Source organism: Anolis carolinensis, chromosome 4, assembly GCF_035594765.1.
Source record: "Anolis carolinensis isolate JA03-04 chromosome 4, rAnoCar3.1.pri, whole genome shotgun sequence".
NCBI classification, from domain to species: domain Eukaryota; kingdom Metazoa; phylum Chordata; class Lepidosauria; order Squamata; family Dactyloidae; genus Anolis; species Anolis carolinensis.
Genome location: NC_085844.1, coordinates 1506001 through 1530288, shown reverse-complemented (window position 1 = coordinate 1530288; position 24288 = coordinate 1506001). Strand labels below are relative to the sequence as shown.

Genomic DNA, 24288 nt, shown 5'->3' with positions numbered 1-24288 from the left:
GAAAGCGAAGGTACTGGAACAAAGGATCACAAGTTCTTATATACCCATTTTCCTCCATCTACTACGTCATCTAGGCATTATCCATCACCAATTAGTGTCAAAAAAAGTCTTACTGCGCACTTACTAAAAAGCTATCTTTGCATTTTCCTAAAATATAGTCTACTTTCAAGACCCCTGACCCTCCATTAGCCTTATCTCTGGAATCCTCATCTCAGCTTTTAGGGGTTCTCATTAATTAAGGACTTCCCCCTTATCTTAGCTGTCAGAGACCCATTAGCACTCCCCTCATGGCGCCAGGTCTTATCTTGGTATCCCAAAAAGCCTTAATTTGTCTCTTGTCCATTAGCTTATCTATTCTTGTTGACACTTAACATATGTCCCTGGCACTCAGTGAACTTTGGTCTTGCTTTTGCTGAGCAGAGTGTATTTTTAAGGCTAGCACACAATCTGCTGGTGATTACATATTTTCCTATTTCTATTTCTTAACATGATTACATTCAATATATATATTTTCCAATACAAGTATTATATTTTCCCAATACACCTTCATCACTACTAGTACTATTGCAAGAACATTTGAGTCCAAAGGGAGGGAAAAGAGAGCAACAGAAGGTGTGTATTTCTTTTTATTCCTAAGGAAAAAAAATGAGGTGGGTTTTTTTGGGAGGAGAAGTTTTAAAAAGCCTTTTCTGGCTACTTTTAGAGTTTGAAAAAGGGAGAAAGAAAAGAGGTGGGAAAGGGCAGCAGAAAATAGGACAACGTTGTTTTTAGGGGGGCTTTGCTTGCATTTCTTCCTTGGATAAATGCATGCCCCAAAGCTTCTAAATATTGATATAGATGTTCCCCTACAAATACATTAATATATGAATTTTTCCCTCATATGTTTACAGGTCTTTGCAAATCCTATGTAAATATAGATAACTAGAGATTTCCATGTACCTGTATATCTGTTCCTATATATATACACTAGCTGTGCCCGGCCACGCGTTGCTGTGGTGTTATCTGGCAGTGTTGGTGAGAAATTGTTGAGGTAGTGGTGGTATTGAATGTCGGTTGTATGGTTGTCTTTATGTTTAGTATGCATTTGGTTGTTTGTGTACTGTGAAAGTGGTGAGGATAGAGGACACTGTTTATGTTGGATTAGTGAGACTCTACTGTATATTTGTAATCTTATATTATCTGCCTGAAACTGCCCCTTCTTCACAGTTGTATAAAATGCACACTGAAGTGGATTATATGGCAGTGTGGAGTCAAGATAATCCAGTTCAAAGCAGATAATATAAGATTCTAAATGGGTAATATAGCTGTGTGGAAGGGCCTTGAGCCTACACTGCCATATAATCCAGTTAAAATCAGATAATCTGTATCTTATAGGCAATGTGGAAGAGGCCTGAGGCCTAACTGTGCCTGTCCCCTGGAGTGACTAGGTTGCTAGGAGACCAAGTGGGCGGAGCTTAGCCCTCTAACTGGCAGCAATTGGATAAAAACAATTATTCCTTTCCCTCTAGTTAGGACTTTATTTTTCTTTTCTTTTTGTTGTATCAACCTAGAGCCGTGGATGATGGGTTGTGTTGTCAAATTTCGAGGTTGGGGGGCCTGTAGTTTTGTTGTTTTGTCCGTTGCCCTGATGCCATCACTCTTTTATATATATAGATTAATTTTATATATGAATTTTATATGAATTTTACCCTCACATGTTTGCAAGTGCAGAGGGAAAATGTGCATGCACGCACACACAGATGTCTAGATAGATATAAACATTGATAAACTGGGCTTGGAAATATTGCATGAGGAAAATGCATATAGAGAGAGGATTTGCAAAGGTTTCAGGGGGAAATGCATATGTGAAATTAGTATACCCTGTTTCCCTGAAAATAAGACATCCCCATAAAATAAGACCTAGTAGAGGTTTTGCTGAATTGCTAAATATAAGACCTCCCTCGAAAGTAAGACCTAGCAAAGGTTATGTTTGGAACCATGCGGGATCGGTAAATGTACATACCATAGATTGTTGTACATGGAAATAAAGGTAGTAACAAGAAATAATAATAATAATAATAATAATAATATAATAACTTTATTCTTGTATCCCACCTCCATCTCCCAGAAGGGACTCAGGGCAGCTTACACAGGGACAAGCCCAACAACAACATAAATGTACATACGAACAGAAATTTAAAACAGTAATTTATAAACAGTTTAGCAATACAATATAATATTTTAAAAAAATACAACAACTCTTTATTGATTAGTCAGTTTGACCATATCAAAACATGTAAAACATACAAAACGTACACCCTTACCCATACATACAGTAAAATCATGTAAAATCAGTAAAAACGCTGGCCATCCACGAGAAGATGGAAGCGGACAGCTGTGATATTAATGCCAATAACAAAATTCAAATTACTATGGACAAGCCACTAGTTTTACTTACCCTTGTCCCCACTTAAACCTTACCTTAAGGGAATAATTAATCTTAATTTTAATCTTTTTATTCTGTATTTGCACAACTGCCAAGGACTGGGTTGGTAGGCTAGTAGGCCAGGATGCCTTGTTTTTACATGGTTTTACTGTTTTACATGATTTTACTGTAATACAATATAATATAGAAATTCTTGAAAGGATTCACAGTTTGGTTATGCTGTTTTGTGATGACAACTACTGTACAGTAGATAATAAATTTTCATTTTAAAAAATTCAACCATAAATGTGAATTCTTCTTTGTGGAAAAATAAGACATCCCCTGAAAATAAGACCTAGCGCATCTTTGGGAGCAAAAATTAATATAAGACACTGTCTTATTTTCGGGGAAACAGGGTATATAATGAGAGATCTATATCTAGCTCTGCATTGTTTATGTAGGCATTCTATGTTTGCCTGTTACTATGTTGGAGATAGATAGGGCAGGGTACAAATGAAGCTGTTGTTGTTGATGATGATGATGATTATTATAAAGTTATTGTTGCTTTTCCACTTATAGAGATAGTTTACTGTTTTTCTTTGAAATACAGTAAATATCCAAAACATTAACCCACCGATGCCTCAATTAATGTAATTTTATTGGTATCTAATTTTATTTTTGAAATTTACCAGTAGCTGCTGCATTTCCCACCCTCGGCTTATACTCGAGTCAATAAGTTTTCCCAGTTTTTTGTGGTAAAATTAGGTGACTCGGCTTATACTCAAGTATATATGGTATATGCCGCCACTCCCCTAGGTTTGCATATGTCTATAATAAACTATTCTATTGATTAACAAGTCTGTTTAATATTTTGTGAAAACGGCATTTTGTCATCCCTCTCCACCTTTGAGGCTCCCTTCCAATTCTGTGATTCTGTGGCTCCAGGTACAAAAGTGACCGCTCCTACCTGGACACCCACTTCCGGCTCTTGCGGGAGGACCTGGTCAAGCCCTTGCGGGATGGCATCTCCTCACGCTTCGCCCTCCGCAGCCTCTTCTCCGACCCACAGAAGCCGCCCAGTGAGCTGCGCCTCTACCGCAACGTCCAGCTGTCCGGCGTGGGTGCCTCCCGGGCTGGCGTGACCTTTCTGGCCACCTTCCAGGGCAAGTCGGGCTTGGCGGCCACGAAGTCCCTGCTGAGCGGCTCCCTGGTGTGCCTGCTCTCCGAGGACGATGACGGCCAGGTGTGTCATGAATACTCTTTGAACCTTTAAAATGTTCTTTAATCCATTTTCAATGGGATAAAGTGTCGAGAAAAAGTTAAATTGAGACACATCCACCTTCCGTCTCAATTACCTTCTCCTCTGACGATCTGGCATCTGCACAGTCGCACGGAAATCAACACACACTTCTCAGCTGTCAGCTGGAAACCAGCGGCACTTATCTTTATTGAGGTAATATACACTATTTACATAACCTTGTCGGAGCGTAGCCTTTGAGCATCCGACATAATCAATGGTGATGAGGGAAGCATGTCTTCAGTCACCTCCCACATTCCAGAGCAACGACGAATGTCCTGTTATGTATCTGGAAACCACTCAATGTTTCCTTCTAGCAATAAATCTCTACTCTATGCAATTAACTCTTCTACTACTAGAATACTGGCTGCATTACAGGCACACACAAACAATTTGCTTTAAACCATAAGTGAAATTTCACAATTACATTACACCATACCTTAACATAAAGTATCATACACTTTCAGAGAAAGACACACAGACTCCAGTACTGGGTTTCATAATAGCTATATTGGTTACACAGACAAAGGGGAAACATCACTTATACTCAGCACTCACTCCACATACATTCACTATTCATACTCACTATCCCTCTCTGTTAAGTTGATCAGGCTTGCTGGGGGGAAGGAGGCGGGTGGACAAAATGCTGCATTCCTCGCAGATCTGGCACACAGTCAAAAAGGAAAAGGGTCTCCGTATGCAGTGATGTTTGCTCATCCATTACTTAATAATAATAACAATAACACTTTATTTATATTCCGCCCTAGGTCCCCCAAGGGGACTCAGGGCAGATCACAGTACACATACACGGCAGACATTCAATGCCGTTTGGACAGACAGGACAGAACAGACAGAAAGAAGGTATGTTGTCTCAAAGTCCAGTTTCAATGTCTTGGAGGTTGAGTTCGGATTCAGTCACAGGTGGTGCTGTTACTCCATCTCTATGATGAAGAGCCATCAGGACTTCCTCCTTCCTTTTGGTCATTGCATTCCTGGTCTTGTTGTTTATGGTGCTGTAAAATATCTCCCCTGCTATTTAGCAGTACCTAATTTCTCTACTTACAGCTCTAAGCTGTTTTCGAACTGCTTAGGTAAACAGTGAGCTGGGCTTGACGGTCGAGTGCTCACCCCAACCGAGCTTCAAACTGGCCATCTTTCAATTGGTAGAGCTTATTACTGCTGGTGATTTTCCAGCTGGGCTGTAAAATGATGAAGAGCCATCAGGACTTCCTCCCTCCTTTCGATCACCGGCATTTTATGGTGTCGTAAAATATCCCCCCCCCCCCCCAGCTATTTAGCAGTACCTAATTTCTCTACTTCCAGCTCTGAGCTGTTTTCGAACTGCTTAGGTAAACAGTGAGCTGGGCTTGACAGTTTAATGCTCACCCCGACCCAGGCTTTGAACTGGCTCCCTTTCGGTTCATAGATCTTCTTACTGCTGGTGATTTACCAGCTGTGCTACAGCCCGGCCCAATACTTGGTTGCTTAGATAACCTCTGTCATTCAGCTCAAACCTGTTGGAGCCTCATCAACTCCAGGACAGATAGGCTGTTTAACTTCTTTCACTTAAAAGAGTAGTTGACTCTGTAAACATTGTTAATGTGGGATTTGTGTATTGATAATGTTTAAATGCAATTTGAGCCTTGCTTCTATTGCAACTGATTGCATCATCCAGAATGTACCATAGTGTGGAAAGAGTTAATTGCCAAGTAGCTGTGATGTCCTTGATGTGTGGCTGGAACTAGGGAGTATCCAGACACAAGTGTTTGTGATTACTGATGGCCCCAGTTCAGTTGAGTTCTGTCTGCCTAGAGTTTGAGTCGAGTTCTGTTGGAGAACAGAACAGTCCTGTGTTCGTCTGTCGTCTGCAAGTCTGTTTGTGTTGATTATTGTATATACAGCAAAACTTGTATATAGTTTTACCAACGTCTCTAAGTGTCTCTTCGTTCTGCGCTCCACTGCTTCCATCCAACTACTGCTGCGCTGCAAATACTCTGACAAACATATGTTGTTTGCAACCAAAGTTCCCGGGGTATAAATAATAGTAATAATGATGATAATTAATCCATCACAGGTGCTCTTTGGGACAGTGTCCGGGTCCCGCCACCAGGAAGGGTCGGTGTGGCTGGACATCAAGCAGAGTCATGCCAGGCTCCTGCGTCTCCTGGGCCGAGCCACCTTCACCATGGCCGAGTCGCCTGCCTTCTTTGAGTCCTACCGGCACGTGTTGCAGGGCCTGCAGGAGATGGAGGCCGACCCGGTGCCCTTCCGGAAGTACCTGGTCAAGTGCCGACGGGAGGTCTCCCCACCGGCGTACTTGCAGGAGGAGGGGGACGGGCCAGGAATGGTAACCTTTGACCTCAGCGCCCTGCATCCCCCCAAGGACAAGCGCACCACTGCCAATGCTCTCATCAAAGTTGGCTTCCCATCATCTCCTGAGGCCAGTGCGGACTGGCCCGAGGTAGGCGCATGGGAGACCCCCAGAGGCCAGTTCACAACCCTCCAACTGTTGCAGGGCCGGACATGAACATATTCCTATGCACACGGCACATCTCTTATTTATACAAACAGTCCCCAAGTTACAAAAACATGACTTACAAACACTCACAGTCAGAGCCGGCCCTAGGTATTTTTCAAGTGTAGGGAAACAGAATTTTGGTGCCCCCCCCCCCCCCCAAACTAATCACTGAAAAATAAAAGCGTTGGATAAGCGAAAATGTTGGATAATAAAGAGGGATTAAGGAAAAGCCTATTAAACATCAAATTACATTAAGATTTTACAAATTAAGCACCAAAACATCATGTTTTACAAGAAATCAACAGAAAAAGCAGTCTCGACTGCGCCCCCGTATGTTTTGCGCCCGAAGCAACTGCTTAATTCGCCTCATTATTGGACCGGCTCTGCTCACAGTTAAGAACGGGTCTGAGACAACAGGGAGTGAGGGAAATTTATTATTATTATTATTATTATTGATACAAAGACATAGTATGACTCAGCAAACGAGATCTGTATGCTGGATTTCGTATCACAAAATCACAAGTTGAACACTTCCCAAGTGTTTAGGACTGTGTGATGTATTTTCGGATGATGCGTGCAGATCCCAGTCAAGTGGCCTTTTGCCACTGAGGACGTGGATCATGGGATTTCTAGGCCTGTGAGCCAGGAGGAGATTTTAAGTCCTGAAACTGAGCTGTCTCTGTCTCCAGTAGTTGGTGAAGGCCACATTCAAAAAAGAGGCCCAGCTGTTGTGAGAAGCCTTTTGCTAGGGAAGCAAGGTCAGAAGCTGAGATGAGCTCAGAGGATGAAATTCCAGGTGGACAGACTAATGAGGTGATAGATAGGAGACTTGGTTTTTGTGAACACAGAGCTGTGCAGAAGAATTTGCAAAGGTCACAGCGCTTGTTAGCTAAAAAGCCATAATCAGGTTGTCAGGGGAGACGGAATGATTTCATGTCTATATTAGAGAGACCAGAAGGATTTTTCGGCAGTCTGGTCAATGTTGGAGTTTGAGAAGCAACATCCATGGTCAAGTCTTAGTTAAGGGAATTCTAGGTTCATGTTTCAGGCCTCCAAGTTAAAGTGATTATTTCTGTAATCGATTTTATGCTGCCTTTTTGTATCCTATGCTGGATGTCCTGTTGTCTTGGATTTTGAAACAGCTCTTGAATCTTATGGACCTTGTTTATACATTTAGACTTTAACATTTTTACAGTTTTTGCTGAACTGCTTTTTAATATAATCTTCAGTGAACTGCTTTGCTGTTTTAACTTGGACTGGAGTGTGGTGGTTAAGTACTCAGGTGCTTCCTGCCCTGATGTTCAACACCGAGCCTCAGCATTTTTGGCCACAAACAGGATCTCAGGACAGCATTCCAGAATGACCAGTGTCAGAAATAATAGATGTTTTTAGCTATTTAAATTGATAGAACCAATGAGTAGACAAGAGCCTAACAAAGCATTTGTGGCCACAGGCGGAGGCTCCGCGGATAGGCCTGTCGTCCGTGAGCCCCCTTTGCCCCCAACTCTGGAGGCCGGAGACCTTTCCCCACCTGGACGAGAGCCAAGTCAACGCCATCCGGACAGCCCTCGGTTCTGAGTTTGTGCTGATCCAGGGCCCACCTGGGACAGGTAAGCAGAAGGTTCGAATGTGGTCCCTCCCTCCCTGCTTGCATCCTTTCCGAATATGTGGGTCCCTTCTCATCTAATGGTGGATTCCAATTCCAGGGAAGACCTTCATCGGACTGAAGATCCTGCAGATCCTCCTGGACAACGAGAGCCTCTGGAACAAGGCAGACACTCCATGTCTGGTGGTCTGCTACACCAACCACGCGCTGGACCAGTTCCTGGAAGGTATTCTCCGCAGGGCCATTTGCACTGGCAGAGGCCCAGGGAATCCCAAAGGCCATCCAGTCCAACCCCGTTCTGCCGTGGAAAAGATACAATCCAGGCTTTCTCGTCATATCACTAAAGTACACAGAAATCTATAAATACACGTAGAGATAAAGTTGTCCTATTACAGTAGAGTCTCACTTATCCAAGCCTCGCTTATCCAAGTTTCTGGATAATCCAAGCCATTTTTGTAGTCAATGTTTTCAATATACAGTAGAGTCTCGCTTATCCAACGTAAACGGGCCGGCAGAATGTTGGATAAGCGAATATGTTGGATAATAAGGAGAGGTTAAGGAAAAGCCTATTAAACATTAAATTAGGTTATGATTTCACAAATTAAGCACCAAAACATTATGTTATACAACAAATTTGACAGAGAAAGTCGTTCAATACGCAGTAATATTATATTGTAATTACTGTATTTACAAATTTAGCACCAAAATATCATGATGTATTGAAAACATTGACTACAAAAATGCGTTGGATAATTCAGAACGTTGGATAAGCGAGTGTTGGATAAGTGAGACTCTACTGTATCATGATATTTTGGTGCTAAATTCGTAAATACAGTAATTACTAGATAGTATTACTGCGTATTGAACTACTTTTTCTGTCAAATTTGTTGTATAACATGATGTTTTGGTGCTTAATTTGTAAAATCATAACCTAATTTGATGTTTAATAGGCTTTTCCTTAATCCCTCCTTATTATCCAAGATATTCGCTTATCCAAGCTTCTGCCGGCCTGTTTAGCTTGGATAAGTGAGACTCTACTGTACTAGCTAATATACAGAATAGAACAATGGTAACAGACTAATTATAATCCTTACAGGCGCATGAGGAATGCACAAATGAAGACGGTTTACAACATTACATCAAACATTATATTCATGCTTGTATGTTTTCCCACAGTAACAGATAAGTATGTTCAGTGACTGAGTTCAACACTTTGAATTTCAGTCTTGTCCCACGCAGGTAAAAGTCTTAGGAATGCATGGTCAATGCAATAAAACAACTGATCATTTCTTCTATAAATTGTGGTTCACACTTTAGATAAATTCAGCATTGTCCCATGCAAATTAATGTCTCAGAGATGCGTATGAAGGAATGTAAAGCATAAAGGAGCTTAGAACAACAACACTACACTCCTTTATGTTTTACATTCCTTTATACGAGACTCCCGTCATATCGCCATCCAACCTCAGCTCAAAGCAACATAGAATCCTCCAATTGCATGGGACCCCAAGGGCCATCTATTCCAAAACCATTCTGTCATGCAAGAAGACACAATCCAAGCCCTCCCGACAGATGGCTATCCGGTATATATATAAATAAACTTTAATAATAATTAACTTTATTTTCATATCCCGCCCCATCTCCCCAAAGGGACACAGGGCGGCTCACAACAGGGACAACAACACAACATATTTAACAAAACTTAAAATATTTCAACATAGAATCATAGAATAGTAGAGTTGGAAGAGACCTCAAGGGCCATCTAGTCCAACCCCCCGCTAAGAAGCAGGAAATCGCATTCAAAGCACCCCCGACAGATGGCCATCCAGCCTCTGCTTAAAAGCCTCCAAGGAAGGAGCCTCCACCACGGCCCGGGGGAGAGAGTTCCACTGCCGAACAGCCCTCACAGTGAGGAAGTTCTTCCTGATGTTCAGGTGGAATCTCCTTCCTTTCCTGTCGTTTGAAGCCCTTGTTCCCTTGCGTCCTAGTCTGCAGGGCAGCAGAAAATAAGCTTGCTCCCTCCTCCCTATGACTTCCCCTCACATATTTGTACATGGCTATCATGTCTCCTCTCAGCCTTCTCTTCTGCAGGCTAAACATGCCCAGCTCTTTAAGCCGCTCCTCATAGGGCTTGTTCTCCAGACCCTTCATCATTTTAGTCGCCCTCCTCTGGACGCTTTCCAGCTTGTCAACATCTCCCTTCAACTGTGGTGCCCAAAATTGGACACAGTATTCCAGGTGTGGTCTGACCAAGGCAGAATAGAGGGGTAGCATAACTTCCCTGGATCTAGACGCTATTCCCCTATTGATGCAGGCCAGAATCCCATTGGCTTTTTTAGCTGCCGCATCACATTGTAGGCTCATGTTTAACTTGTTGTCCACGAGGACTCCAAGATCTTTTTCGCACACACTGCTGTCAAGCCAGGCGTCCCCCATTCTGTATCTTTGATTTCCATTTTTTCTGCCGAAGTGAAGTATCTTGCATTTGTCCCTGTTGAACTTCATTTTGTGAGTTTCGGCCCATCTCTCTAGTCTGTCAAGATCGTTTTGAATTCTGCTCCTGTCTTCTGGAGTGTTAGCTATCCCTCCGAGTTTGGTCCCGTCTGCAAACTTGATGATCGTGCCTTCTAACCCTTCGTCTAAGTCGTTAATAAAGATGTTGAACAGAACCGGGCCCAGGACGGAGCCCTGCGGCACTCCACTTGTCACTTCTTTCCATGATGAAGACGACGCATTGGTGAGAATCACCCTTTGGGTTCGTTCGCTTAGCCAATTACAGATCCACCTAACCGTAGTTTTGTCTAGCCCACATTTTACTAGTTTGTTTGCCAGAAGGTCGTGGGGGACTTTGTCGAAGGCCTTACTGAAATCTAGATATGCTACATCCACGGCATTCCCTGTATCGACCCAACTCGTAACTCTATCGAAAAAAGATAGTACACAAAATAATATAATGGACAATACATTAAAATCCAAGCAGATAAAATCAGAGTAATTAAAATATACACCTGTTGAATAATGTCCAGGGTGGGAGAAAGGACGGATCACAATGCATATATACATGACAAACATTCAATGCCATATAGATAGACACAGAGGCAATTTAACATTTTCCAGCTTCTGGTTTCATGAGGATATGCTCGGTTCCGGCCACAGCAGGAGCTGCCGCTTCATCATCCACTTGTGACATTGAGTCCTTGATGGAGTACTTCCTCATTCCTTTCTGCATGCTGCTGGCAGTTTTATAGTATCGTAAATTAGTTAAATTACCTGAGTTTTCTACTCGACAGATGCAACTGTCTTTTGAGCTGCTTAGGTCAACAGCGAGCTTGGCTATTAAAGGCCGGGAGCTCAATCTGACCCGGGCTTTGACCCCATGACAGTAGTGATTTATTGTAGCTGGCTACTAACCAGCTGCGCCACAGCCTGGCCCAATACACCACCCAGACAAGGGAGGTCTCTAGGTAGTCAACAATCGAAAAGGAACAAAGGCCAGGCTACTTCTAGGCAGATGCCCTTAGTAATTGACTATACTGTCAAGTGCTGGGTGACACTTGATTGATATGAGGTGGATATATTGAGACACTTACGGCCGGCTGTCTCAATTCTCCCGCTGTCTCAATTCTCCCCTCCGTTCGGCAACTCATCATCTGCTTAGTAGCACAAACAAATAAGACCGCATAGCGGAAGTCACATTCCTTTACCCTCTAGGCAGTAAATCATTGCTCTATGCGATTAACTACTTCTGTACTGGATTGCTTATCGAAGCAAACACACACACTTACATTGAAACAATGAGTTAAACATTTCACTATATCAACCATCCCTTGACATATACCATCTTCATACTTACTCACACGATAAGGGGTGGATCCCACTCAATACTTGCAAACCAAGCTTGCTGTCGGCACCCTTTGCCCTTGTTTAACAGGCATTGGTTCTTTCTCCCACCTTGGACCTTCCACAAATATATATACTCCACTTGCTTGGCCACCATCAGATCCTTTGAAGATGCCAGCCACAGATGCAGGTGAAACGTCAGGAGAAAATGCTTCTAAAACACGGCCATAAAGCCCGGAAACCACACAACACCCTAACTGTTGGGTTGTGAACCAGGGCTTATGCAAAGCCCATCGAGTCTGTGGATCTACTCAAGCCTTCCAACTTTGTCCCATCTGTAAATGTGGCCAATTCTATATATATGTGTGTGTGTGTGTGTTTTTTTAATAATTGTTTAAACAAAGAGGAAAAACAGTGATATACATTTACAAACTGAGGATGCAACATACAGAGCCAGTAACAAACACAGTAGACAATACAGTCCCTCCATCCCTTAACTTGTGAGCCCACTGTGGAGAAGGAGTTTTATTAATTAAATATATATTATATTATAACCGCTGCCACCAGTGTAAGATGTTTAATTAAACACTGCCACCAATTGTTAAAGTCTTTATAATGCTGCCACCAGATGTTGGAAAGATGTAGCCACCAACTTCTCAGAGAGGAGACCTTTTAAATTTTGTTTTTCTTTCTCTTCTTATTTACTCTTGATGGTAATATATGTGACAGAGGCTCAGATGTTTGAAGAACAACAACAAGTTTATTCAGGCATAGAGCTTAGTTGTTATAATAACTTTTCTTCTTAGAGGCACTTTGATTAACAGTTGCAATAACAGAATGAGGTGATTCAAACTTCCTAAAATGTCACTTCTTTCTCTACTGCTTTTAAACTGCAGTCACCCTGTGAATTACAATCACAGATTATCTGTTCCTTATCAAGACACAGACTACCTTAAAATAAGTCACCAAACTTATCTTAAACTGACTCAAAAATAAAAAACTGAGCCTCCCTGATTCCTTCAACAAGGATCAGTCTTCCCTGTGCTTCGTCAGAGCACAGATTGTTTCTTTTTTAAACCTACACTTCTCCACCAAAACGGCACTTCTCCATGGCAACCAACTCTTGAGTGCAGAGATGCAATACCTGAAATATTGACCCTTTTAAAACACAATTAAACATGACATCTGTAAACTAAAAATTCACACTTCATTACACCCACCAACGTGGCCTTCCATCCCTGCTCACTTTGATACTTGTCTATACCCTATAATATTGCAGATTGAAGATGATCAATGGAAGCTCTTACATGTGCCCGTCAGCCCAGAGTCACCCTGCAGAATCATGACGCACCACTCAGCTTTGTAGAACAAAGAACAAAATATAGGAACTTTGCTAACATCAAGAGATCAAGGGAGCGATGATATTTACAAGTCTCTCTGATGGCTTACAGAAATCAGCAGTCCTTTCTCAGTCCATAAATGTGCTTCAGCAGCAAAACAAGGCCTCAGAAAAAGCAAGGCCTCTCTGAGTAGACAGCCATCTTCTCCAGGCAGCTACTCAGCCCTGAAACAAGAACCGGCTGTTTTCTTTCCTTGGCAGGGGTCCTGGACTTCCTGCCGGAGGGGGTGGTGCGCATCGGGGGCCGGAGCAAGAGCCAAAGAGTCAACAACGCCTGCGCCTTGAGGAACCTGCGACAAAGGCAGCCCCCCATCCTGCGCCCCACCTGCGAGCGGCAACGCTTTGGACAGGTGAGACCACGCCGGGGGGGGGGGGGGGTTATATAATATAATATTATATAATATTTTTCTTCAACACTTTCCTTTCCATTGTTTACCAACTATAAGACAATACAGAAGAGTGAAGATATAACTCTGACAGCTTGAACTAGGAATATATAAAATATATAAAAATACTAATGGGACTTAAATACTACCTATATGAGTGAAGACAAAAACTCTGACTATATGTATAATCTCTGTTAAAAAAAACTGCACTATTAGATATTGTACCATTCTATATTCTTGTTTAGCTATTCATTTCTAGATTAAATCGTCTTATCTATATATATATAAAAGAGTGATGGAATCACGGCACCGGACAGAACAACAAAACTAAACATCCCACAACCTCGAAAATTGACAGCACAACCTCTCATCCACGCCTCTACATTCATACAACAAAAAGAAAAGAAAAATAAAGTCCTAATTAGAGGGAGAGGAATAATTGCTTTTATCCAATTGCTGCCAGTTAGAAGGCTAAGCTCTGCCCACTTGGTCTCCTAGCAACCCAATAAAAATAATTCCAAATAATTAAAAACACTAAATTAAAAATACAATAAAATACTATAATAACAGAAAATAACTAAAAATAATACAATATAATAAATAAAAAGATAACTTACAATAAAATTAATTTAAAAAATATAAATAACGTCAAATAAAAATTCCACAACAATTTTTAACCAATACCACCACCACTTTGCCACAGCAACGCGTGGCCGGGCACAGCTAGTATACTATATAACACTATTGGGTATAACAGTTGACTACTTGTTTTGCTTTTTGGGATTTGTTATAGACATCTGTGCCTCTTGGACTATAAATCCCAGCAACTACAACTCCCAAGTGACAAAATCAATCCAACCCCACCAGTGTTCAAATTTGGGTGTGTCGGGTATTGGTCCAGAGAATGCAAATCCATCCTGTATCTCAGATATTGATGTGATGATTTGTAACAGGAGCAAAACGACAGTGATGGAGTAGCAACGGAAATAATGTGATGGTTGAGGGTCACCACAACATGAGGAGCTGCATTAAGGGGTCGCGGCAGTAGGAAGGCGGAGAACCAGTGGGTTAAAGCTTCAATCCTTGCATGTTGCTGTGACACAAATCCCCGTTCTAGTCTCAAATCCCTCCCCAATGCAGATGCTGGGGTCCCTGCGGTGGCAAAAGGAAGACATCAATTTCTGCACCGAGGTCCTGCAGCTTCTGAGGAGAGGGGTGCTGACCGAGGGGGAGCTGGAGCCCCAGATCCGCAAGGACCGCCTCCGGATCCCCCAGGTGAGGAGGAGGAGGAGGAGGAGGAGGAGGAGGGAGGAAGGCATTCACCTGAGCCTTGTTGTTGCAACACATTACTTTCTGGGTTGTTGTATGTCTTTCGGGCTGTCTGGCCATGTTCCAGAAGCATTCCCTCCTGACGTTTCTGTCAGAGTAATTTGCAGCGCAGCAGTAGTTGGATGGAGTCAGTGGAACGCAGAACAAAGAGACATCAGAGACGATGCTAAAACTATATACAAAGTTTTACTGACTTCAGTAATAATCAAGACAAACAAGCTTGCAGAGAATGGACACAGGATTTGACTTCTCAGCAGACAGCACTCGACTCAGAACAGAACAGAACTGATGCAATCAGCAATGCACACACACTTGTGTCTGGACACTCCCTGGTTCCAGCCACACATCAAGGACATTACAGCTTTTTAGGAATTAACTCTTTCCAGACTGTGTTACACTCTGGATGATGCAATCAGGAGTTTTGGAGGGTGTTGCCATCTCTACGCAGATGACACACAAATCCACTACTTGTTCCCATCTAACTCCAAGGAAGCTCCTCGGATGCTGAACCAGTGCTTGGCCGCTGTGGCGGACTGGATGAGGAGGAACAAGCTGAGGATCAATCCTGACAAGACAGAGGCCCTCCTGGTCAGTCGCGCGTCGGATCAGGGTATTGGGTGGCAACCTGTGCTGGATGGGGTTGCACTCCCCCTGAAATCACAGGTCCGCAGTTTGGGGGTCCTCCTGGACTCAGCGTTGACGCTTGAGGCGCAGGTGTCGGCGGTGGCCGGGAGGGCCTTCGCACAACTCAAACTTGTGCGCCAACTGCGACCATACCTCGTGAAGTCTGACTTGACCACGGTGGTGCACACCTTAGTTACCTCTAGACTGGACTACTGTAATGCGCTCTACGTGGGGCTTCCCTTGAAGACGGCCCGGAAATTACAATTGGTCCAACGCTCGGCGGCCAGATTAATAACAGGGGCGAGTTACAGGGAGAGATCCACTCCCCTGTTTAAGGAGCTCCACTGGCTGCCGTTCATTTTCCGATCCCAATTCAAGGTGCAGACCATCATTTATAAAGCCCTAAACGGTTTGGGACCCGCCTACCTTCGTGACCGTATCTCCTACCATAAACCTGCCCGATCTCTCCGATCATCAGGGGAGGCCCTCCTGTCGCCACTGCCGATATCCCAGACCCGCCTTGTGGGAACAAGGGAGAGGGCCTTCTCTGCTGTGGCCCCCCGACTGTGGAACTCACTGCCCATTGAAATCAGGCAAGCCCCCACCCTTTTAGCCTTTAGGAAAGATTTAAAAACATGGCTCTTCCGGTGTGCTTTCGGAGAGTAACTCTCATTCACTTCATTTGTTACTCCCCCCAACATCTATCCACTAGACTATTCTACTATCTTATGTCCCTGTTCCCCATGGTTTTTATTCTTATCTCTTTCTCACCCCGAGTTTTAACTTAGTGTTCATGCGTCCCGCCCTTGTTATATTGTTTTTTTTTCTTGATTTTGTGCTGTACTGTACATTATTGTCTATTGTATTGTTTAATTGTATTATGATATGTTGTTTTTATATTTTGTTATATTGTATTGTCCTGGGCATGGCCCCATGTAAGCTGCCCTGAGTCCCCGTTGGGGAGATGGTGGCGGGGTATAAATAAAGTTTTATTATTATTATTATTACTAGCTGTGCCCGGCCACGCGTTGCTGTGGCTTAGTCTGGTGGTGTTGGTCAGTCTACATTAGGTTGTATTTATGCTGTGACCTCCACCCTTCTTTATACTCACATTAGTAGTAGTATTTGAAGTCTGTTACCCTCTTCAATTTTTGTGTTGATTGATAATTGCTTGAGATCCCTGTTGTCTTTTGTTTGTTGTTAATCGTGATGTCTGATTCTGCTGAGTGCGGTTTACATCTTATTGTGGTACAATAGTTTTTTTTTTGTTTTGCCTGTGTAGGTGTTTATTATTGTTGTTGTTGTAGTGGTCATGAAGGCTGGATAAGTTAGATGGTACTGTATTGTTTTTTGGAGGCCCAGTGTAACACTGACTGGACTCTCAACCTCAGTGCCTGGCTGCTTCTTGCCTGTGATGGTGTAGATTGTTATTGTTGTTGTTGTCATTGTTATTATTGTAATTTTTTTTTTGGAGGCCAAGTGTGAATGTAGGGATTGGGAAGGTGGATGAGCACTGAATGGCCTTGTAGACTCAGTGCATGGCTGATTCTTGCCTGTGTAGGTGTTTATTATTAGTGGCTGAGTGGATGGATAGATGAGTGGATGGATAGATAGAGTGGGTGCTCTCCTTGTTTCCTTTATTCCTATGCTGTTCCCATTTTTCTGCTCCGATCCTGAGCTCTCTGATAAGAACACACTGGTCAGAAAGGAGGGTAAATATAACCGGATCAATGGTCTTTCTCTCCCTTTTGCTCTTGGCCTTCTGGGCAGAGAGGGAGGGCTCTTATACTTGGCGTTCCTTTGCTTCTCTTCCCTCTCTCCTTCCTTCATTCTATCCGTCCCAGCCTTTCCTGCCTGCGGAGCCATGGAACTGGGTCAGTGGGTTGGATGGCGGGGAAAGGGAGAAGGAAGAGGCCTCTAATTGAAATGCATGGACTCCATGCCATGAGGTGCTGGAATTTGTAGTTTGCATCCAGTCCAACCCCTTTCTTTTTGTCATGGAGGAAGAACCCACCCAAACTTCTCAGACAGATGGCCATTCAGTTTAGTTGTGTTGTTATAGTCACAATGCGTTGTTGTGAGTTTTTTGGGTCCAGATTGTGGTTTTGTGGTGTGGTTGTGTTGTTACAACTGGGAGGGAAGGCTTTTGTGTTGTGTTGCCAAGTTTCATATTTCTGGGGCGTTTAGTTGTGTTGTTATAGTCACGATGCTTTGTTGTGAGTTTTCTGGGTCCAGATTGTGGTTTTGTGGTGTGGTTGTGTTCTTACAACTGGGAGGCAAGGCTTTTGCATTGTGTTGTCAAATTTTGTATATCTGGGGCGTTTAGTTGTGTTGTTATAGTCACGATGCGTTGTTGTGAGTTTTGTGGGTCCGGATTGTGGTTTTGTGGTGTGATTGTGTTGTTACAACCGGGAGGCAAGGCTTTTGCGTTGTTTTGTCAAATTTTGTATTTCTGGGGCGTTTAGTTGTGTTGTTATAGTCAAGATGCGTTGTTGTGAATTTTGTGGGTCCGGATTGTGGTTTTGTGGTGTGGTTGTGTTGTTACAACCGGGAGGAAAGGCTTTTGCGTTGTGTTGTCAAGTTTTGTATTTCTGGGGCATTTAGTTGTGTGCCAAATTTTGTATTTCTGGGGCATTTAATTGTGTTGTTATAGTCACGATGCTTTGTTGTGAGTTTTGTGCATCCGGATTGTGGTTTTGTGGTGTGGTTGTGTTGTTACAACCAGGAGGCAAAGCTTTTGCATTGTGTTGTCAAGTTTTGTATTTCTGGGGCATTTAGTTGTGTGCCAAGTTTCGTATTTCTGGGGTGTTTAGTTGTGTTGTTATAGTCACAATGCATTGTTGTGAGTTTTGTGGGTCGAATGTGGTTTTGTGGTGTGATTGTGTTGTTACAACCGGGAGGCAAGGCTTTTGCGTTGTGTTGCCAAGTTTTGTATTTCCAGGGCGTTTAGTTGTGTTGTTATAGTCATGATGTGTTGTTGTGAGTGTTGTGGGTCCGGGTTGTGGTTTTGTGGTGTGGTTGTGTTGTTACAACCGGGAGGCAAGGCTTTTGCGTTGTGTTGCCAAGTTTTGTATTTCTAGGGCGTTTAGTTGTGTTGTTATAGTCATGATGTGTTGTTGTGAGTGTTGTGGGTCCGGATTGTGGTTTTGTGGTGTGGTTGTGTTGTTGTAACCGGGAGGCAAGGCTTTTGCATTGTGTTGCCAAGTTTCGTATTTCTGGGATGTTTAGTTTTGTTGTTATAGTCACTGCGCCCGCAACTTTATCCTTTTATATATATAGATTATTATACAGGAAAGACACAAATTTCATTTAAACACTCTCAATACACAAATCCCACATTACCAGTTTCGCCCACATCTATGGCAGGCATCCTCAGAGGTTGTGAGGTATGGAGAAACTCAGCAAGGAAGGTTTATGTATACCGTATATACTCGAGTATAAGCCGACCCGAATATAAGCCGAGGCACCTAATTTTACCACAAAAAAACCTGGGAAAACATTGACTCCAGTATAAGCCAAGGGTGGTAAATTTCAGAAATAGAAATAAGATACCAATGAAATTACATTAATTGAGGCATCAGCAGGTTAAATGTTTTTTGAATATTGACATAAAGCTCAAATTTAAGATAAGACTGTCCAACTCTGATCAAATCATTATTCTCATCTTCTTCAATGTAAATGTGCTTATGTAAGACATACAACAACCCTGTGATTCCGGCCATGAAAGCCTTCGACAACACCCCTGGCTCCACTTATCCCTAAACCTACTCATTCCAGGGTTCGATGATGCGTTGGCTGAAGGTCTTCCCCCCAAAAGCGAACAGGGAGCAGCCCCCAAGGAGGCAGGAGAGCAGCAGGAAAGCCGCAGGTAAGAAGCAGCCGATCTCTTGGGCTCTCTCTCTTTCTCTCTCTCTCTCTCTGCCTCCCCATCCATGGCCAGGGTCTCCAGATTGGCCTCCTTCTATGGCAGGCACAAGCAAATGTTTAAAGAGAAGAGTTATTTCCATGGGGAAAAGGAGCCTCCACTAAAGCTTTGTCTCCAATCCTTGTTTACACAACCAGCCAAATTTTGCACAATCCATTTCTCACAGGAACGGAAAGTGAAAAGAAATCTTCTGAACAGGTCAGAGATCGCAAAACAAACTCCACAAGGGTGTTAACCTTCTCTTTGTGATCCTGTTAACCTTGCGGTACTCAGCTAGCTTGGCTAACTATCTCTTTAAGTCAGGGGTCCTCAAACTTTTTAAGCGGAGGACCGATTCACTGTCCTTCAGACTGTTGGGGGGCCGGACTAGGATGAAATAGTCCCAAATTAGGATTGTTGTTGTTGTGTGCCTTCAAGTCATTTCAGACTTAGGTCAACCCTAAGTCTAAAGTTTAGGACAGAGGCCAGGTCAATGACCTTGGAGGACCTTAGTTTGGGGACCCCTGATCTAGACGATCTCATAAGACCATAGGTAAGCAAAGAGACCTCCAAAGACCATCTAGATGGTGTCATAAAACCATAAATAAAGATAGGGATCCTCAAAGACCATCTAGATGGTCTCAAAGGACCATAGGTAAGGAAGGTGACCTCCAAAAGCCATCTAAATGTCCTCATAAGACCATAGATAAGGAAAGGGATCCTCAAAGACCATCTAGATGGTCTCAAAGGACCATAGGTAAGGAAAGTGACCTCCAAAAGCCATCTAGATGGTCTCATAAAACCATAAATAAGTAAAGGGATCCTCAAAAACCATCTAGATGGTCTCAAAGGACCATAGGTAAGGAAAGTGACCTCCAAAAGCCATCTAGATGGTCTCATAAGACCATAAATAAGGAAAGGGATCCTCAAAGACCATCTAGATGGTCTCAAAGGACCATAGGTAAGGAAAGTGACCTCCAAAAGCCATCTAGATGATCTCATAAGGCCATAGGTAAGCAAAGTGACCTCCAAAGACGAGGTAGACTTAGGTCAACCCTAAGGATAAAGTTTAGGACAGGGGCCAGGTCAATGACTTTGGAGGGCCGCATCTGGCCCCCGGGCCTTAGTTTGGGGACCCCTGCTTTAAGGTCTGGTTCATCCGTTCCACCTTGCCACTGGACTCAGGGTGCCAGCTGGTATGGAGGTCCCACCAGATCTGGAGGGCTTGGGAGACTTGTTGGCGGGCTTGGCTGATGAAATCGGACCCGTTGTCTGAGAAGACACAGGCAGGCAACCCAAACCTGGGGGTGATCTGGTTAAGCAGGGTCTTGGTGACTTCCTTGGTTGTCTCGCTGGCACAGGCAAAAGCTGCTGGCCATCCACTGTAACAATCTATGAAGACAAGTACATACTTGTACCTTTTGCTTTTGGGCAGCTCAGCAAAATCCACCTGCCAAACTTCTCCTGGCTGCAGTCCGGTCTTGAGATGACCCGATCGGGGTCTTTTCTGCTGCTTGAGGTTGTTTCAAAGGCAGATCATGGTTTTTAGTCTGTTGTCATGCGCCTCGAGAAGAGGCGGGTAAGAAATAATGATGTCCCCACTTTCCCACAGCCGGACCCTCCTCCCGGAACAACAGCGCAGGGCTTTTCCAGCCTCACAGGGATGAGCGGTTCCTGGATGACAATTATGACGAGGGAGAGGAGGAAAGGTGGGGGGCTTCAACGAGCGCCAAGGAGAAGTTTGCCTACATTGTGCCTGAAGAGGAAAGGTAATTATGGCCAAAACTTCACAAACTGCGTGAATCATAGAAAGATGTATCTTATTAAAAATGCCCCTGTTCTGTATCCACACTTGGACCCTTTTCCACATTATATGGGAAATAATAATAATAATAATAATAATAATAATAATAATAATAATAATAAGTTGCAGGGAAATCAACACACGTTTCTCAGCTGTCGGCTGACACCAGCGGTACTTATCTTTATTAAGGTAATATAAACTATTTACATAACCTTGTCGTAGCGTAGCCTTTGAGCATCCAACACAATCGATGGCAGTGAGGGAAGCAGGTCTTCAGTCACCTCCCACATTCCAGAGCAATGATGAATGTTTCTGTTAGAAACTACTCACTATTTCCCTCTAGCAATAAATCTCTACTCTATGCAATTAACTCTTCCACTACTGGAATGCTGGATTACTTGCGGCATTACAGGCACACACAAACAGTTTGCTTTAAACCATAAGTGAAATTTCACAATTACACTACACCATACCTTAACAATATCTTGCCAATACAAATTATATGGGAAATAATACCTTTTGTGTATGAGATAACAATGGTAGGAGATGAAGATGCAAGAGGTTAAAAATGCCCCTGTGCTATATTCACTCTTGGGCCCATTCCCATATCTTTGCCATCCAAATTTTATGGGAAATAATAATAATAATAATAATAATAATAATAATAATAATAATAATAATAATAATAATAATAATAATAATGTGATCGGCGCATTGGGTGCCATGCCAAAAGATCTTAGCCGGCATTTGGAAACAATAGACATTGACAAAATTACAATCTGCCAACTGCAAAAGGCTACCCACCTGGGATCTGCAGCATCATCCGAAAATACATCACACAGTCCTAGACACTTGGGAAGTGTTCGACTTGTGGTTTTGTGATACGAAATCCAGCATATCTATCTTGTTTGCTGTGTCATAATAAAACAACAACAACAACAACAACAACAATAACAATAACAATAACAATAACAATAATAATAATAATAATAATAATAATAATAATAATACATCACACAGTCCTAGACACTTGGGAAGTGTTCGACTTGTGATTTTGTGATACGAAATCCAGCATATTTATCTTGTTTGCTGTGTCATACAATAAAATAATAATAATAATATCCTCTTTGTATGAGATGACAATGGAAGAAGACGAAGATGCAAGAGGTTAAAATGTCCCTCTTCTATATCCACTCTTGGACCCTTTTCCATATCTTTTTAATGCAAATTATATGGGAATTATTATTATTATTATTATGTTTATTATGTTTATTTGTATCCCACTTTTTCTTTCCATAAGGAGACTCAATGATAATGATAATGATAATAATAGAAACCTTTTGTGTATGAGATAACAATGGATGAAGACGAACATGTAACAGGTTAAAATACCGCTGTTCTATTTCTTCTCTTGTTCCCTTCCCCATTCCTCACATCTTTGCAATAAAAATATATATGGAATAAATGAATAAATAAACATGGCTGCATCACAACATCATCTTCTTTCTCCTCTTCTTCCTCTCTCAGTGCCCATAAGAAATGGCTGCTGGCGTGTTTGGCGGACGGGGACACCATGGCCAACGAGGAGGTCGCAGAGATCAAGGACACCAGGAACGTCCAGCCCAGTGACCGCTGGCGCCTCTACCGGTACATTCTTCTATGTTGCCTGAAGAGTCCCCAGTGGTGCAGCATGTTAAACCGCTGAGCTGCTGAACTTGCTGACCGAAAGGTTGGAGGTTCAAATCCGGGGAGCGGGGTGAGCTCCTGCTGTCAGCCCCAGCTTCTGCCAACCTAGCAGTTCGAAAACATGCAAATATGTGAGTAGATGAATAGGTGCTGCTCCAGCACTCCATGCAGTCATGGCAGTGGCCACACAACCTTGGAGGTGTCTATGGACAACACTGGGCTCTTTGGCTTAGAAATGGAGATGAGCACCAACCCCCAGAGTCAGACCCGACTAGACTTAATGTCGGGGAAAACCTTTACCTTTACCTGTGATGCCTGAGCCTCCAAAGCAGCAGGATGCAAGCTTTTTCCCTCCTCCAGAATGGGCATCTTTTCAGATCTTTAAACGTGGCTCTCATGAGCTTGCTCTTTGCGGAACAGTAACCGTCCAATCATCCAACTATGGGACCTGTATCCCGGCTGTGAGCCCTGGGGTGGATCTCAATTCCCAGACCTTGCTCTTGTGGTTCTGTCATGAACTCTGCTGTATCTTCAAACCCTGCTTTGTATCTTCTAATTCCTGGATGCCTCAGAGTTGAACATTGGCATTGACTTCCTGGCTTGACCTCTTGGACTTGAACACCAGTTGGTGCCTTTGGACTTCAGCTTATCTGTCTTGATTCTGGAATCCTGACTGCATTCGGTACCTTTGGAACGTGGGATTCCCTCACCCGTGTGCTCTATTTCTGTTCTGTGGCCAGACCTTGGAATGACTTCATGTTTTAGTTCTTTACCTGAGTAAAACAGGTCTTAGGGTTGTTGTATGTTTTCCAGGCTGCCTGGCCATGGTCCAGAAGTATTCTCTCCTGACGTTTTGCCCACATCTGTGGCAGGCACCCTCAGAGATTGTCCGGTATGGAGAAACTAAGCAAGGGAGGTTTATGTATCTGTGGGAAGTCCAGGGTGAGGGAAGAACTCTTGTCAGTCGGAGGCCAGCGTGAATGTTGTAATTAATCACCCGTAGCAATTCAATGCAAATTAGGGTGATTAACTGCAACATTTACGCTGGCTTCCAACTGACAAAGAACTCTTGTCACACCCTGGACTCTCCACAGATATATATTTTTTCCTTTCCTTGCCTAGTTTGTCCATGCATCACAACCTCTGAGGATGCCTGCCATAGATGTGGGCGAAAAGTCAGGAGAGAATACTTCTAGAACATGGCCACACAGCCTGAAAGACATACAACAACCCTGTGATCTTGCCCATGAAAGCCTTCGACAATATATAAATCAGGTCTTGGCCAATCCTTAGTTTGTTGATTAAACTCTTCCCTTGTTACTGGGAGAGAGCCCTGGGACATGACAGCTGACTGTTCCCGAAGAGCAGTCTCTTGCAAACGAATCTCCTCTTCTGCTCCTATCAGCCCGCCTTCCTCCATAATCTCTGCAGCCTCAGAAAACATGAATTGGAAGTGAAGGTCAAGTTGACCTCTTCCAAACAGGAGTCAGA

General features: G+C 43.1%; 1 protein-coding gene across 1 annotated transcript in view; it reads left to right on the top strand.

Moving 5' to 3' along the window:
• LOC103282138 (NFX1-type zinc finger-containing protein 1) overlaps positions 1-24288 on the top strand; it is a 48652-nt gene that overhangs the window by 11147 nt on the left and 13217 nt on the right. Inside the window, exons 3-11 of the mRNA XM_062979322.1 lie at positions 3350-3647; positions 5776-6162; positions 7673-7829; positions 7926-8051; positions 13266-13414; positions 14591-14725; positions 19181-19271; positions 20920-21076; positions 22639-22758. Coding sequence (XP_062835392.1) covers positions 3350-3647; positions 5776-6162; positions 7673-7829; positions 7926-8051; positions 13266-13414; positions 14591-14725; positions 19181-19271; positions 20920-21076; positions 22639-22758 — 1620 coding nt within the window. The remainder of the gene's footprint in view (positions 1-3349; positions 3648-5775; positions 6163-7672; positions 7830-7925; positions 8052-13265; positions 13415-14590; positions 14726-19180; positions 19272-20919; positions 21077-22638; positions 22759-24288) is intronic.